The sequence below is a fragment of the Dipodomys spectabilis genome, unplaced genomic scaffold (genome assembly GCF_019054845.1).
Source record: "Dipodomys spectabilis isolate Male_0828 unplaced genomic scaffold, ASM1905484v1 ptg000173l, whole genome shotgun sequence".
In the NCBI taxonomy this organism is placed as follows: domain Eukaryota; kingdom Metazoa; phylum Chordata; class Mammalia; order Rodentia; family Heteromyidae; genus Dipodomys; species Dipodomys spectabilis.
In genome coordinates, this window is record NW_024870850.1 from 3,870,453 (window position 1) to 3,886,068 (window position 15,616).

General features: G+C 59.4%; 2 protein-coding genes across 4 annotated transcripts in view; one reads left to right on the forward strand and one right to left on the reverse strand.

Annotated features, from left to right (window-relative positions):
* The first annotated feature begins 2,306 nt into the window (after positions 1-2,306).
* Prr36 (proline rich 36) lies at positions 2,307-7,063 on the forward strand. Its single transcript, XM_042693969.1, has 5 exons — positions 2,307-2,574; positions 2,678-2,780; positions 3,362-3,474; positions 3,567-5,891; positions 6,248-7,063. The coding sequence occupies exons 1-5, from the start codon at positions 2,307-2,309 to the stop codon at positions 6,757-6,759; spliced, it is 3,321 nt and encodes a 1,106-aa protein (XP_042549903.1). The 3' UTR covers positions 6,760-7,063.
* Positions 7,064-10,709: 3,646 nt separating this feature from the next.
* The window catches only part of Evi5l (ecotropic viral integration site 5 like), a 36,692-nt gene continuing 31,785 nt past the window's right edge, over positions 10,710-15,616 (reverse strand). For all 3 annotated transcript variants that reach the window (XM_042693761.1, XM_042693760.1, XM_042693762.1), the window contains 7 exons: positions 14,855-14,983; positions 13,404-13,544; positions 13,161-13,316; positions 12,923-13,069; positions 12,738-12,833; positions 12,373-12,468; positions 10,710-12,205 (listed from right to left, as the gene is read on the reverse strand). In XM_042693761.1, coding sequence (XP_042549695.1) covers positions 11,927-12,205; positions 12,373-12,468; positions 12,738-12,833; positions 12,923-13,069; positions 13,161-13,316; positions 13,404-13,544; positions 14,855-14,983 — 1,044 coding nt within the window. In that variant the 3' untranslated portion in view covers positions 10,710-11,926. The remainder of the gene's footprint in view (positions 12,206-12,372; positions 12,469-12,737; positions 12,834-12,922; positions 13,070-13,160; positions 13,317-13,403; positions 13,545-14,854; positions 14,984-15,616) is intronic.

A 15,616-nucleotide genomic window follows, 5' to 3' on the forward strand; every position in this document is an offset into this window, starting at 1 on the left:
CTACATACTTAGAATAGGCCACAGGGCTTTGGAGATAGCTCTGACTAGGACTGTCACCCTTCATAGGGTCCCTGATGCCAAGGCTAGCTGATTGCTACTTGCCTAGAAGCAAAACAAACCCCAGTAACTTGTGTGGCATCTTGAGGCTGATAAGATCAGCTTATCTGCAGGAATTCTTGGTGATTGAGGCCTTTGTCCAATTCACGTGGCTTTTGAGTCCTTCTTGCTTTCAAAGACCTGCTCAGACTTGCATGGTGCCCTCCAAAGGAGCAGCTGAGCTGCGTCTTGGTGGTTCACACCTGTAATCCTAGCTACTCAGGAGGCTGAGATTTGATGGTTGAAGTTCAGGTTTTAATCCAGCTCAGGAAATAAAGTCCCTGAGACTCTTATGTCCAATTAAACTGTTAAAAAACAAAAACAAAAAACTGCAAGTGGAACCACTGTTTAAGTGGTAGAGTGCCAGCCTTAAGGGAAAAAGCTAAGGAAAGAGTCCAAGTGCTGAGTTCAAGTTCCTTACTAACACACACACACACACACACACACACACACACACACACACACACATTCATATATACACAAATCAAATTTTAAAAAGGAAACAGTGGCTGTGAACCTAGAACTGAATTCCTCACTGTGAAGGGCCACAATGGGGTGTGGGGAAGGAGGGTCTTGGTGTTAATAGATGTTTTGGTGTAACAACCTCTAAAGGGTAGGGTCCTCTGTAAGGTTCTACCATGAGATTCCTATGTGCTGGCAGACAAAGTCAGAAAAGTGACACACCTCACTTGTTCAAGCTGGGCTGATACCCTAAAATAGGATATTCGAATTGTTTCTTCAAGCATTTGTTTTGACATCCCAAACCCTCATAATCTAATCCCCCACAACCCAGCTACCCCACCAACTCTTTGCTGCCTGGACCTCTTGTAAACTCGATGGATCTTTCTGTTCTGCAGAAGGTTGTGTCCCCTCTCCATGTACTGATTTTTTTCCTCTCCTCCCCTCCCCCTCCAATCTCGAATCAGCCTCTCATTCCCTAAATCCCCAGGCTAGGGGTGCATTTCCCCAGAAGCTCTAGCCCCTATCCCGTTCCAGGTAAGAGATTTCCTTGGGAAATGGGATGTTTGAAAGAGATGGACTCCTCCCAACTCAGGTCTCCAAACCAGTGTTGCTGGCCTCCTTGGTGGAGAAGGCCAGGACTGGGATTAGGGGCACGGAGCGTCTGGATTGGTCGGTGGGCCAGAGGCGCGGTGGTCCCGCCCCCTGGTTGCCAGGACACAGCCTATCCGCGTCCAGGCGGGCCTTGGTCTCTGAGTAGTTAGGGTGGGGGTCGGAGCAGGTGCGTGAGCTTGCGTTTAGGGAGGTGTGAGGGTCCTCGGGGGAGTGTTTCCCCGCCAAGCCCCGTTTCTTGGCTTTTGGGGCGTCGGACACGTCTGTGGAAACCTGCCTCCTCCGGATCTCGGCGAGGCCGCCCCTTGCTCCGACGCGCGAGGCCCCCCCACCCATTGGCGCGCTCCCGGGTCCCCGCCGAGCGCGCGCGCGCGTCCCGGGCTCCCCCGCCCGCGGCGGAGGGGCGGGGCCCGCCGGGCACCCCCAGCGCCGCCGCCCGCAGCCCACTCCCCTCGCCTTCCCGCCGCCGCGGCGCTCGGGCAGAGCCCCACCCCAGGCGACCGTGCGTGCGTGGAGCGGCGCGAGGCCGGAGCCGGAGGTGAGCCGCGCGGGGCCAGCAGGTGGAGGTGGCGGGCCCGGGCTGGGGCTGAGGCCGGGGCCGCGGCCGGGCTGGGGGAGGGGTCGGGCCCGGATCCTGGCTCTTTGTCTCCCGGAGCCCGTTCGCGGGCAGCGGGGCCGACTCTTCCTCCTGGCAGGTGCTGGCATCCCTCGGGGAGGCTGGAGCAGGAACCTGGGTGGGGGTGGCGAAGATACTCCGGCGTGCGCTCCTGTCCCCAGCATCGGAAGCCAGACAGAGGAGGCTGGTCGTCCAAGGTCCCTGAGGGGCGAGGGGGTAGGGGCGTGATGTTGTTCCTGGAAAGGACCGAGGGAGGGGGACAAACAAGGCATCTCAGCTTTGGGGGATGGCGGTGGGGGTGGGACTTGGGGACAAGGCTGAGCAGCCGGGCTGGTACGCAGGTGTGGGTGGATGGGGGAGAAAAGCGGATCCAGCTAGCCAAGGCTCAGTTATGGGCATCCATGAGTGGCGGGATGCCTGGAAAAGGACCAGTACGGTACCAGGAGCCAAGATCTCCAGCAGCAGCGGTGTAGCGATCCAGAACCTGGGGTGCTGATTCCTCTGTCTGCCCATCAGGTGCGGAATGGACAAGAGGGATAAGGCCAAGGTAGGGCCCGCCTCGAGGACACCAGCTTCTCGTCCCCCTGGCCTTCCCACCCCTAGGCCTCCGGGGTCCCCTCGGCCCCCTCCCCCAGTAACCGCCGCAGCCCTTCGGGTTCTGGGAGCAGCGGGAGTCATGGGGCGAAAGCCCCTGGCAGAGCGATCTGGAGGCGTCGGTGGAGCCCCTGTTCCGGAGGCTGCTGCCCGCGTGGGACCAACTCGAAGCACTGTGGCAGGTCCTCGAAGTCCAGGTACCTGGCGTCTCTTCTGACCCCATGTTCTTCCCCTACCTCCTTCCTTCCTTTTCCGAACCCCCTTTTTTTTTTCGGACAACATTGACTCTTTTCTCTGAAGCTTCCAGACCCTCAGCTGCTGGGAGAGGAGAGAGGACCCCTGCCAAGACACCCAGCCAGGGTTCTTCTGTCTCTACCCCAGGACGAGCTAGCGGGACCACCAGGTAACATGCCCCTTCTCAGTCCCTAAAGCAAGCGTTAGTGTCACTATCTGTTTTTTTCTCTCTTTTTTAATTTTCTTATTATATTTTTGCTGTTGCTAGCATTTGCTTGGGTTGTTGTTCATGGCTACCACTTCAGCCACACCTCCAACCCTCCCTTTTAGTACCACTATACGAAACCTTTTAATATTACGCACAAGGGCTGGGCAGCACTTGTGGATCCTGTGTCAAATTGAAAGTCATTGGTTTGCAGAGAAGTGTATATTCTCCATTTCATAGATGGGAAGGTGTACATTTGGGAAGTTCAAAAAGATCTTGTCCCGCTAGGCACCAGTGGCTCACACCTGTAATCCTAGCTACTCAGGAGGCTGAGAGCTGAGGATCATGGTTCAAAGCCAGACCGGGCAGGAAAGTCTGTGAAACTCTTATCTCCAATAAACCACCAGAAAACCGGAAGTGGTGCTGTGACTCAAGTGGTAGAGCGCTAGCCTTGAGCTGAAGAGCTGAGGGATAGCGCCCAAGCCCAGAGTTCAAGCCCCATGACCGACAAAGAAAAAAAAAGATCTGGTTCCTCCTGTCCCCAGACCAGGCCCTGTTGCTCAGAAAGGACCCCGTCCCTCAGCTGAGGAACCTGTGGCCAGAGGAAAAGCCCCAGAGACACCCAAAAGGGCTGCTCTGAACTCCGGGACACGAAAAGGTAGGTAACTTTGGGGTGAAGGGTTTCCTAGGCCCCGGTGGGTCCAGCCTGGAGGTATCCGTGTCCCTTTTGGGCCTCTGCTTTGTCTCCAGACTCTTCAGGGCCCACTTCAGGGGCCCCCTCACCGGCCATGGGCCGTCGCTCCCGGACAGCGGTGGCAGAAGCGGGACTCCCTCGACCAGCTGCGAATGCCCGGCCACGACCCTTGACCGAGACGCCCAAGAAATCAGTGACTACTGGAGACCAAAATGCCCCAGAGCCTAGTCCAGCTGCCAGGAGGCGGCCCAGCGCTGGTGGTGGCCTCCAAAAGCCGGCCTCTCGTCCCTCGGGCTCCGGTGCTACCCCTCTGTCATCCCCCGCTCGGTCTGGGGCCTCATCCCGTGGACCATCCCGGGCTCCTGCGCTGATGTCACAGCCCAAGGCCAAAGGGCAGTCGGCTCTGCGCCCCCCTCAGACCACAGTCCCCAGGAAGAACGCAGTTTCAGTGCCAGGCCAGCTTTCAGCTTTGTCTTTGGCCAAGCCCTCTCCACCTAGCGCGGCCGCCCAGCAGACACCACCTCCCCGCCGCTCAAGGGCTCCTCCCCAGACTACCCTCCCTCCCTCTCCACCAACCACGCCCCCTCCGCCTGCAACCCTGCATCCTCAAGACCCGCCCTCCCCTCAGGCCACGCCCCACTCACAGAACCAAGCCTGTCCATTGGCCATCACATTTCCAGTAGCCCCTTCCACTCCGCTCTGCCTAGAGACCCTCCCCTCTCCACCGGCCACGCCTCCTTCGCAAGCCCCGCCCTTTCCGGAGGTAGAAAGAGTCTCTCCCCGGCCCACAACGACGGCATTTTCTCCATCAGGTTCATCTCCTGCACAGAATATGCTTCCCATCCAGGCTCCTCTGGGTTTGCCATCACTTCCGACTTCCTTATCCACATCTCAGCCTGCTCCTTTACCTCTAGACGCCGCCTCTCTCTCTCCGCCAGTCTCTCCAAAGAATCTGTCTTCTCCCCTTGTCACGCCCACCCCACCAGCCCTTTTCTCTGTGATCACGTCCCCATCACAGGCCAGTCCTTCCCAGGCTCCGCCCCCACAGGCCACACCCTCTAACCTGATTACATCTCCTTCCCAAGACTCTCCTCTTTTGGCCAACTCCACGCTGCAGGATCCACTAGTTTCTTCCTCTCCTCCAGCCTCGCCCCCTCGTCAGGCTCCTCCCCCTGCCCTGGTCACGCCTACTCCGGGGGCCCCATCTTCTCTGACCTTGCCCCCTTTACAGGCTGATACCTGTCTCCCGACTCTGCCACCCTTACTGGCCTCACTGCCTCTGCAGGCCCCACCTCCTTTGGGCTTACCCCCACTGCAGACCACGCCTTCTTTCTTGCCTACACCTTTGCAAGCCCAGCCTTCTCTGACTTCGCCTCCTTTACAAATCCCTTCTCTCTCAGCTACATATCCTAAGGCCCTTCCTTCTCCACCTGCCTCACCTCCTCTTCAGGCTTTTCTCTCTCCTCCTGCCTCACCTCCTCTGCAGGTACCTCTTTCTCTCTTAGCCTCGCCTATTCGGACCCCGTTGGCTACGTCCCCTCCGCAGGCTCCGCTTTCTTTGGCCTCACCCCCTCGCTCTCCTCTGACCACGCCCCCTCCAGAGGCCCCGCCTTCTTTGGCCTCACCCCCTCTCTCTCCTCTGGCCACGCTCCATCCAGAGGCCCTACCTTCTCTGGTCTCACTCCCTCACTCTCCCCTGACCATACTCCCTCCAGAAGCCCCATCTTTGGCTTCACTTCCTCATTCTCCCCTGGCCTCGTCCCCTCCAGAGGTCCCATCTTTGATCTCTCACTCTCCTGTGGCCACACCACCTCCAGAGGCCTCATCTTTGATCTCACGGCCTCTCTCTCCCCTGGTCATGCCCCCTCAAGAAGCTCCACCTATTCTGGCCTTGCCCTCTCTGCAGGCTTCTCCTCAGAAGACAACAGTGCCCCCAGAGGAGGCCAGGCTTCTGGCTTCGCCCCCTCCACAGGCCCCGCCCTCTTCCGCGACCACGCCCCCTCCGCAGGTCCTGCCTCGCCTAGGCTCGCCCCTTGTTCAGCCTCCTTCCTCTCCCCCAGCGTCGCCCCCACTGCAGGCCCCATGCCGACCCCCGACCCCAGGTCCAGATGCCTCCATCTCGGGTCCACGGCTGACCCTAGCGCTGGCCCCGGCCCCACCACCACCACCTTCTCGCAGCCCATCCAGTACGCTGAGCGGCCCGGACTTGGCCGGCCACAGCAGCAGCGCCACCAGCACGCCAGAGGAGCTGCGTGGCTACGATAGCGGGCCCGAGGGCGGCGCTGCAGCCTCCCCGCCCGCCGACGCGGAGCTCGCCGCCTGCCATCCGGCGGCCTGGAGCCGAGGGCCTGCTCCGCCGCTGGCTGTCTGCGGCGCTCCAGGTGAGAGGGACTCCGGGCGGGTCTGGGGACCCGGCAGCGATGCATGGGGGCGGGGCTTCGCGGTGGGGTGTGACAGACGGAAAGGGAGGAGTCGCGCGGGGAGGGTGGGGCTGGTAAAGAGGGCGTGGTCTCGGGGTTGGGGCAGGTGCAAAGGGCGGGGTCTCGAGGAGGGCGTGGCGGATGGTTAGGGCAGGGTTTTGTGGTGAGGTGCGGCCAATGGAAAGGGCCGTGTCTCGCGGCTGGGTTGGGGCCGGCGAAGGGGGCGTGGTCGTCGCGGGGCAAAGCAAGTGCAAAGGGCGTGGTCTCGCGGAGAGGTGGCGCTTCCCACCCCTTCTGCTCAGCGTCTGTATTTGCAGGTGTTCCTCTGCCTTGGCCTCCTGCTGCCGGCCCGGGCTCAGGAGACGGCTTGTGCACCATCTACGAGGCTGAAGGACCCGAGCCGGCGACCCCGACCCCAGGCTCACTGGATCCGGGACCTGGGTCCTGCGCGGGGGATGGGAAAGGGGCGAGTGGGGCGGGGCTCGGGGCGTCCTCGCGGAGCCCAAAGTCGGCGCGCCTGGGCGAGCTGCCGCTGGGAGCGCTGCAGGCTAGCGTCGTGCAGCACCTGTTGAGCCGGACGCTGCTACTCGCCGCGGCCGAGGGTGCGGCGGGAGCCAGCGGTGGGGGTCCAGTGGGTACAGGGGGTGGTGGCGTCTCCGGGGCCACCCGTACTCCGCTCAGCGACGCCGAACTGGGCCGCTGGGCCGAACTGCTGTCTCCCTTGGATGAGTCGCGTGCCAGCATCACATCGGTCACCAGTTTCTCCCCAGACGATGTGGCCTCTCCACAGGGTGACTGGACTGTGGTGGAGGTGGAGACTTTCCATTGAGCCAGACGCCATGCCCGCTCACCCTCCATGCCCACACCTGGTTTAGGATTCGCCCCTCCGTTACGCTTTTGTCTTAGGTACCCTTTCCCACTTTTAGGGTTCCCCCGCCCCCCTTTCCTTGGGTTGATTTTTGATTCCCTAGAGTCCTATCTAGTCTTTGGACCCAAGTTTCACCCCTGCCTTTAGCTGATCCTCGCGGACCCTCCGGCCAAGCCCCGCCCCTTAGCCAGGACCACACCCCTGCCCCCGCTGGAATCCTTCCCTGCTCCCACCGGAATCCCAAGTTCAGTACATTGTAAACCCAGCGCTGCCCCATTTGCAATAAAACCAGGACACTGGAGCCTGCGCATCCTCGCTGTCGCCCCGGGGGTCGGGACCTGGGGGTCGACCAAGGGTTGGAGGACTGGCGAAACCTTGTAGCTTTTCTCCTATGAAAAAGAAAGGGGCAGGTGAGGCGGGTCTGGGTCCAGGACCTACCAGTTCTCAACTTTCTGGTTGAGTGCAAAATCATGTACTTCTTCGGATTCTACTCCCCCCCCCCCCCCCCAGTCTTAGGGGTTGATCTCTGGGCCTGGACGCTGTACTTCTAGAACAGCACTCTATTTTAGCCACAGCTCAACTTCCAGCTTGTTGTGGTTAATTGGAGATAGGAGTCTCATGGACTTTCCTGCCTGGGCTGGCTTCGAACTGCAAAATCCGAAGATCTCAGTCTTCTGGATAGCTAGGATTACAGGTGTGAGTCACTGACACCTGGCCAGGTACCACTTCTGATGCAAACTTTAGACTCAGGAGGGGCCTGAATGATCGAGGTGGGGAGCCCTCGAAGCTCTTCCCACATTCAAGAGCTGGTGGAATGGTTTGGCCTGACTGGTATGGAGGGTGGATCCCTTTTCACAGACTCTGCCCCTGGGTGCACCCCCTTACCTAAGGTGACCTCCTGGTAGATCCACGGAGGGGTCCCCAGCATCATCTGGTTTCGCTGTTTCCTTTTCCTCTCCTGTTTACCCAGTGTTCCCAGGCTAGCAGCCTGTCCCCAGGGGCTCTGTAGAAGTGCCCTCCACAGGTGTGGGGGTAGGGTGGCTTGACCTGCTTGGAGCCTGCAGGGAAGAAGTGGCCTCTCCCAGTTCCAGGACACCCTATCCTTGATGCATCCCGCCTCCATAGGCACTGTCCTACCTCCTACTGCCCTGACATCCCTGACATCCTCCTTACCCTGCCGCCAGCCAAGCCACCTTAACCCTGGAGTCCCTCAAGTCCTAGCTCAGACCTTATTCTACTCAGGCCCTATGAAGGAGGTGGTTCCCTAGATCTTTCTTTTCCAAAGAAACTCAAGAATTCCTAACATCAGGAATGAGAGAGGCATCTCCAGATGGGGGAAAGGACAGAAAAGGGACTAGTGTGGGCTTTTCAGATCTGTTTCTGCCTTTGGACCCATTTCCTTATTTATTTGTTTGTTTAATTTTTGCCAGCTCTGAGTGTTTTCCCTTATGCTTTTTTGGATCAAGGCTAGCATTCTACCACAGCTCCACTTCCAGTGTGTGTGTGTGTGTGTGTGGTTAATTGGAGATGAGTGTCTTGAATTTGTTTGCCTAGGCTGGTTTCACACCCTGATCCTCAGATCTCAGCTAGATTACAGGCATGAGCCACCAGGGCCTGGCCTTACCAGTTTTTTTTTTTTAAATTATTATTACTACTACTATTAATGCTAAGGCTTGAATTTAGGATGTGGTACTTGTTCAGCTGGTACTCTAGCACTTGAATCAAGCTTCCAACATTGCTTTTTTGTTTTGCTAGTCGTGGAGCCCGAACTCTGGGCCTGGGCACTGTACCTCAGCTCTTCAGCTCAAGGCTAGCGCTCTACCACTTGAGCCAGAGCTGCCCTACTGCTTATGTGGTGATAAGGAATTGAACCCAGGGCCTCATGCATGCCAGGTAAGCTCTCTACCTCTGAGCCACCTTCCCAGCCCCAACATTGCCTTATTTTCAAAGTAGAATCTCATGGACTTTTCTCCCTGGGCTGGCCTTGAACCATGGCCTTGAACCCAAGTCTTATCCTCACCAGGAGCTGGTGAGGATTCTTGTTAGCACAGAGCCTCCCTCCACCCCTAGTTGTGTGCATTTCCACCCTGAAACACAGTCACACCCCTCTGAGGTCCAAAGAAAAATGGGGTTCTGTATCAAAGGGACATCAATTGTGGGAAGCCAGATGGGAGTTAGAGGAGGAGGACAGCATACTTCCTCACTCAAATGTGGATTTGTGGCAAATCACAGAGATTTCCTCTCCAGATGGGCTCTAATGAGGACTAGGCTTCCATGTTCTCAGACTCTAAGCCCAAGGAAAGGGGCTGGCACCTGACATGCTAGGCAGCCCCCACAAAGGGGTACGACAGAAACTCAGTGTAGTGAGCCAGCTGGGATGGGAACAGGAGAGGCACAATGTTGGCTCTCCATGTTAAATCTGGGTATTGGGGGGCGGTGTGTGGTCCCAGGAGCCATCAACTTGGTGAGCCACTAAGTGGGACCTGGCTGCTCACCAACAGACACATTGGTATAGAAGGCAGGGACAGCTTACAATCTACCTGGAGCCAATCAAGTTTCTCCCTCAAAGCAGCCTTTTTGTACCATCCCTGGCTCTGTTCTCCACTCTAGATTCAGCTTCAGCTCCATGGGGACCCCCACAAAGGACTCTGCCTCTTTGGGAACTCTTCTTCCATGGGAGCCTTCACTCAACTGTTCCCAGGGCCTGACTCAGTTTACTTTGCTGATTGCCTCCTCACTGACTCCCAGTTATGGTCTATTTGATGGTGTTCTCCTCTAAATCCACCACTACTTTTTGTTTGTTTGTTTTGGACATTTTAGACATTTTACTATGTAGCCCAGGCTGGCTCAAGATCCTCCTATTTTAGTCTCCCGAGTGCTGGGATTACAGCAGTGCATCACCACACCCAGCACAAAGCAGGAAATCTTGATTTTTTTTTTTTTTTTGTCATGGGCCTTATACTCTGGGTCTGGGCACTGTCCCTGAGCTCGTCAGCTCAAGGTGCTCTACCACTTGAGCCACAGTGCCACCTCTGGTTTTCTGGTGGTTAGTTGGAGATAAGAGTCTCACGGGGCTGGGAAGGTGGCTCAGTGGTAGAGCGCTTGCCTTGCATGCCTGAGGCCCTGGGTTCAATTCCTCAGCACCACATCAGCAAAAAGAAAAAAGCCGGAAGTGGCACTGTGGCTCAAGTGGTAGAACGCTAGCCTTGAGCTGAAGAGCTGAGGGACAGCGCCCAGGCCCAGAGTTCAGGCCCCATGACTGACAAAAAAAAAGTCTCATGGACTTTCCTGCCCAAGCTGGCTTTGAACCACAATCCCCCTATCTCAGCTGTCTGAGTAGCTAGGATTACAGGCATGAGCCACCAGTACCCCACTAGGAACTCTTGATCTGGAGTAGACATATCAGTGTCTGCTTCTCCTTCTTGGGCATCCAGTCATTTCCTGCAGGAACTTGTGACATATCTGCCCTTTTTGCTTTTGTCTTTATAGAAGCCTCACACCATCTCTTCCAGGAAGCCTTTGATTTTTCTCCACAGTTGCCTATTTGCCATTTAACCTATTAGTGGCAGCTCATCTCCCCTTCCCCAAACCTAGTGCTTATCTCCACTGTATTCTGGGGACTGCTTGGAATAAGGCATGAGGCAGAACACCCCAACAGGCCTATGGGAGTGGGCGCTGGTCTTATGAAGGTGACAGTCCTGCAGGTAGTCTGGGGGGGGGGGCTCCGGGGGGCAATCATACCCTGGGCACACCTCTATTCACATGACCTAGCTCACCCCTACTGGGAAATATTCTTTCTCCTCCACTGCCTGGCATTCCACCAGACTCTGGGAAGCTCCCCATCTGTTTGTGATACTCTGAAGCCTCGCCCTGAGAATCCCCAAGCCTGCCCAATTAGTGCCCCTCATCCATGACTGTAAATACACTTTATTTTCCATCTTTCCCGCCTGGGCAACATGTGGAGTGTGAACAGGCAGTGTGCAAAAATGGTAGTGGGCAGTGTTGGGGGCACATGGGGGCCCCCTCAGGTGCCCGGCCTGGTCCCCAGGCTTTGTAACACTGAAGAGTGAGTGACTGGGAAGAGGGACGGAGGAGGGGTCCCCACCCCAGGAAGCGCCAGGGAGATTGCTTGTGACGCTACTGCTAGTGGAGGCTCCAGGAGCACCGAGAGGGTCAGCACCCCCCCAGGGCCGCTGAGGCCCCCCGGGGGGGAGGGGAGGTAAAGGTCTGAGGGGGGAGGGGTGTCGTTGGACTTTGGCACCGTTCTCAGCTATGACTTGGCAGAGATCACGGGACCACTACAAGGAGGCCAGAGGAGGCAACTCCGCTGGAAAGTTCCACTCCTGGGGCCTGACCCTGGTCTGAGAGCAGGGCTGGGGACAGAAAGGAAAAGAAGGGAAGTGGCTGGAGGCTAAGGATCCCCAAGGAGGGGGTAGCCTTCCATCCTTGACCAAGACAGTGATGGATATCCCAGAGGGAGATGAGGGCCTCTGGGGAGAGGGGTCTCTTCTTCATAGCTTCTCTGCCTGCCCCCCTCCCCAAAGCAGGGAGACACCGCCCAGGCCCTAGCTGGTACCCACTGTCCACTCACAACCCCGGGTGGCCCTGCCCACAGGATGGGGGACTTTGGTTTCTGCCGCAGGGGCCATGATGCCTGCACCAGGCAGGGAAGCCCAGGCTGGCCTTCTGTCCCCTGCAGCCAAGGTGAAAGGTCACTGTGTCCCGAGGGCGTTGTGTGGGTGCTAATGTCCAACTCAGGGATGTCCCTCCTTCCTCAGGCCTCTAGCTCCTGGGCCCTTCCCTGCAGGGCCATCCTTGTCCCAGAGGGAAACCTGCTGGGGAGGAGGAAGCTTCCTGCTCACCTGGGCAGGAATCTCTGCCTCCTGCCCCCAGGTAACTGGCCCAGGTACCCCTTGAACGTTCGAAGGAGGGCCGGGAGGGGTACGGACCAAAATGGGTAAACACTGCTGGGGAGGGAGGGCCCGACCCGGAGGCCCTGCCCTCTGGGCTGCCTGGCGGGCTCGGCCCTCTACGAGGGGCCACAGCGGCGTGGAGTTCGGCAGGTGACACTGCCCAGGCGATCCACGGTAGCGGCGGCCTCGGGGCTCCCAGCGCACGCGCCCCTGCCTCAGTTGTCCAGGCCCTGGCTGTAGGGCGCGGCCAGCTCATCGGCGTCGCTGTCCGAGCTGCCCTCGCTGTCCTTGGCCGGCCGCTCCAGACGGCGGAAGAAGCGCGCGTCGCGCGGGGACAGCGGGTAGAGCGCGTCCTGCAGCGCCGCGCCCACGCCCACGCCCAGCAGCTCTTCGTCCGACGACGGCAGCGAGTCCTCGTCCAGGTGCCGCGCCAGGCTCAGCCCGTCGAAAGCCAGTGGGTCCTCGAAGGGCGGCGGGCCCTTCAGCAGCCGCACCTGGGGCGGGGGGACCTGGGGCTGGAGGCGGGGCCGACGGGCCCACGCAGGCGTCGTGCCGAGCACCCTCTTCCCTCGCCCTTCTGGCCCCGGCCGCCTCCTCACTGCACCCACGTCGGACCTGTGACCCCTATCCCCCGCGCCGGCCCAGGACGCCCGGCGCTCACCTCCGCCTTCAGCTCTTCGATCTGGTCCTTCAGCTCGCGGATGTACTGCGACGAATCCGAGTGGTTCAGCTGGCCCTGGATACGGCCTTCCTCCCTCTAGGGGGCGGCCAGGCGCACCCGCGGTCAGAGCCGGGCGGCCCGGCCCCGCCCCTCGCTATAACCCCGCCCACTCCGACCCCGCCTTCCCTGGATCTGCCCCGCTCCCACGATCCCTCCCATAGACTGCCTCTCGCCATGGCCCCGCCTTCCATGGCCCCGCCCAACCACGGCCCCGTCCAGGTCCGGACTCCCGCCATGGCCCCGCCCCCACCGCCCTGGCTCCGCCCCTATAACGACCCCGCCCTCACCTCGTCCCCGCCGCTCACCTGTATCTCCAGCTCCGCGATGCGCTGCCGCATCTCGGCCACCGCGGCCATGCTGTCCGCCTCCCGGAGCCGTACAGCCATCACCTCCTCCTTGCTCTGGGGGTGTGGGACAGAAGGCGGGTCAAGGGAGGGCCGGAGTCTGGGGCGGGGGTCTCGCGGGGCGGGGGCTCGGGCAGGGGTGGCACCTTGCACTCGGCCTCCGCCTGCTTGCGGCGGCTTTCGCTGAGCTGCGTCTGCAGCCCCTTGTTCTGCGCCGCCAGGTACTGCAGCTTCTCCTGCAGCGCCGCGCGCTCCGCCTCCACGCGGTTCAGCAGGTTGCGGTGGATGTTGTCCTGGAAAGGAGGTCAGAAGGACGCACAGTGGGGATCGCTGGCCCGGCGGGGGGCTGCCTCCTGGCCCCGCCCTCACGCAGGCGCAGCCCACCTGCGTCTCGAGTTCCACCACGCGCTGCCGAAGCTCGCGGCCCTCGGCCAGGGCCTGCGCCTCGCGCAGACGTACGCTCATCAGCTCGTCCTGCAGCTCGCCCAGGACCAGCTTCCGCGGGGACTCCTTCCAGCGGCCGCCGCGGGACAGATGGGCCTGGAAGGAGAGGGCGGGAGGCCGGCGATCGGTCTCGGGGTCCCTATGCCCCGGGCGTTCTGTCCGCTCTGCCCACCTGGCCCTCACCTGCCACGTGTCTGAGAGTTCCTGCAGCTGCAGCTTCAGCTCTCGCGCTGAGGCTACGGCCTCGCCTTCCCGCACCTTGAGTGCCTTGAGCTCCTCCTGTAGCCGCGCCACGTTGTTCTCGTCGGGCAGCGAGCTGTTCCTCTGCGGGGAAAGACGAGGTCAGGACCCTGGGCAGCCACGCAGTTACACGTCCCCGCTGGCAGGCAGACGGGCCTGATCTTCCCAGCTTCCGTTCTCCAGAAGCGCCGCCTTGGGCAACTCAAGAACAGGGACGAGGCCCAGGGAAAGGACTTTCCTATATCACCACCCCAGTTAGGGTGTAAAGTGGAGTTTAGTACCACTACTCACTTAGTGTTGCCTTAAGATATAACACTTTTAAATTGTGGGGGTCTCCATAAAATGTTACTGCTGATAACACTAGCCAGGCAACAGGGACAAGGGCACCTCCCCCCCCCCCCCCCCCCCCCCCCCCCCCCCCGGGAGAGATCCATACCCCTCAGGGTCCATGACCAACCTGGGATCTACCCCAGCAAGGGCTGAGAAAATGGGTACAGCCTCTCTGTGCCCCTTCCCTCCCCCCAAGGCCAGGCCAGGCAGCCCCTCTACCTGGGAACAAACAGGCTGAGGACCAGCTTATGTATGCCCTGTCCTGGTGTCACCTGCATCCAAGGTACCCTGGTGTCTAGGTCGGGTTCTCACTGACCCTGGTTTGGTTCTGGGCAGGGCAGGGCAGCAGGGTTGAAGGGATTGGGGAAATCCAGCTGTTGATGGGGGCTGAGAGGCCTGGAGATCCTCATACAGATGTGGGGGCTATTTCATAAACGGGGCAGGCTGCTTGGGGGGGGGCACATCTCCTGTACTGTAAGGTGTCCTGGGGTAGGCAGGAAAAAGTGGGCTTCAGCTCCTGGAGGGTGTCTCTGTGGGAGTGGGACAGAGACCTTCATATGGGTCTGGACCTTCCCTTCCCACTTCTTCCCTCCATCCTGGAACTCAAGGCCTGGGGGAGAGCATCACGGTGTGATAAGGTATCCAGGCTGCTCACTAAGCTGCCACAATGCTGTTGTCAGTCTCTGAATATGAGAAATAAAGGTAGGGTAGGTATGTGTGCCCTCTATGGGGTTGTGCTATATTATATGCAGGTGTGTGTGTGTGTGTGTGTGTGTGTGTGTGTGTGTGTGTGTGTGTTCATGCAGCTCCAGGCTTGGGAAGGTCTAGGAGTGAGGGGTCCAACTTCCCATCTCCCCTTGGGTGTAGATAGACAGCAATGATCGGGGTCAGGGATGCATCCTGGCTTCCAAAACAGCAGGCAAAGGTGATCTCCTCTGCAGAAACAGACTAGGGTGGGGAAATTGCCCTAGCTACCCTTCCTCCCCTTCTAAAGCTTCCTCAGGACCACCTTCTCCCCAGGAACCCCCTAACACCTGCCCATCTACCCTCCTATCCCGCCGCACCTTCTCCATGTCCAGAACTTTGTCCTGCATCTCCCGAAGTGCCCCCAGTGTCTCTGTCTCCCGCAGCCTCGATTGCTCCAGCTCCGTCTCCAAGTGGGCCACAAAGTCCTCAGTGAGACGGGGGTTCTCCTGGGGTGCAGAGGGCTGTGTTGGTTCCCTGCAGGGGGTTGGGGGAGGGCAGCCTCCATCCAGTCTAGGGTGGGAGCAGGACTTGCCATTCCTCCCTGGAGCCTCTGAGCTGGGAGAGGAGCTCAGACATGGGGCATCCTGGGCCGGACCCCAATGCTCGGTGCTTAGGCATTCTGGCCCGAGGACAGCAGAACTGGCAGAGCCACTTTCCAGGGAAGCTCAAATGAAGGAAAGTCCCTAAAGGGACTTTCCATGTCCTCAGGATGCCCTCTGCGGGAAGCCAGTGACTGGGTGGTTTTCCAGGATCATCGAGTGTGGAAATGGCCTGACCACATAGGGGGCGTGGCTAGGGGCGTGGCTCCTGCCCCTCCCGCATTTCAAAGCAGAAAACAATGGGGAGAGTTTGCTTTGGGAAGCTTGGCGGAACCTAGGTAGGATAGAGGAGGCTCGGCCTTTGAGATGGGAACCTCATCTGTCTCTAGGTGCCCTGGGTGAGGAGACAGGACATTTCTCTGAGGGGGAGGGTGTTCCCTCCTGCAGAGCTTGGGGGCTATCTGTCTGGGACAGCCTTGGTGCTGAGGTCCAGGGAAATAGTCTGCCTAGGTCCCTCCTCCAGTTCCAGGGAGGAGAGAG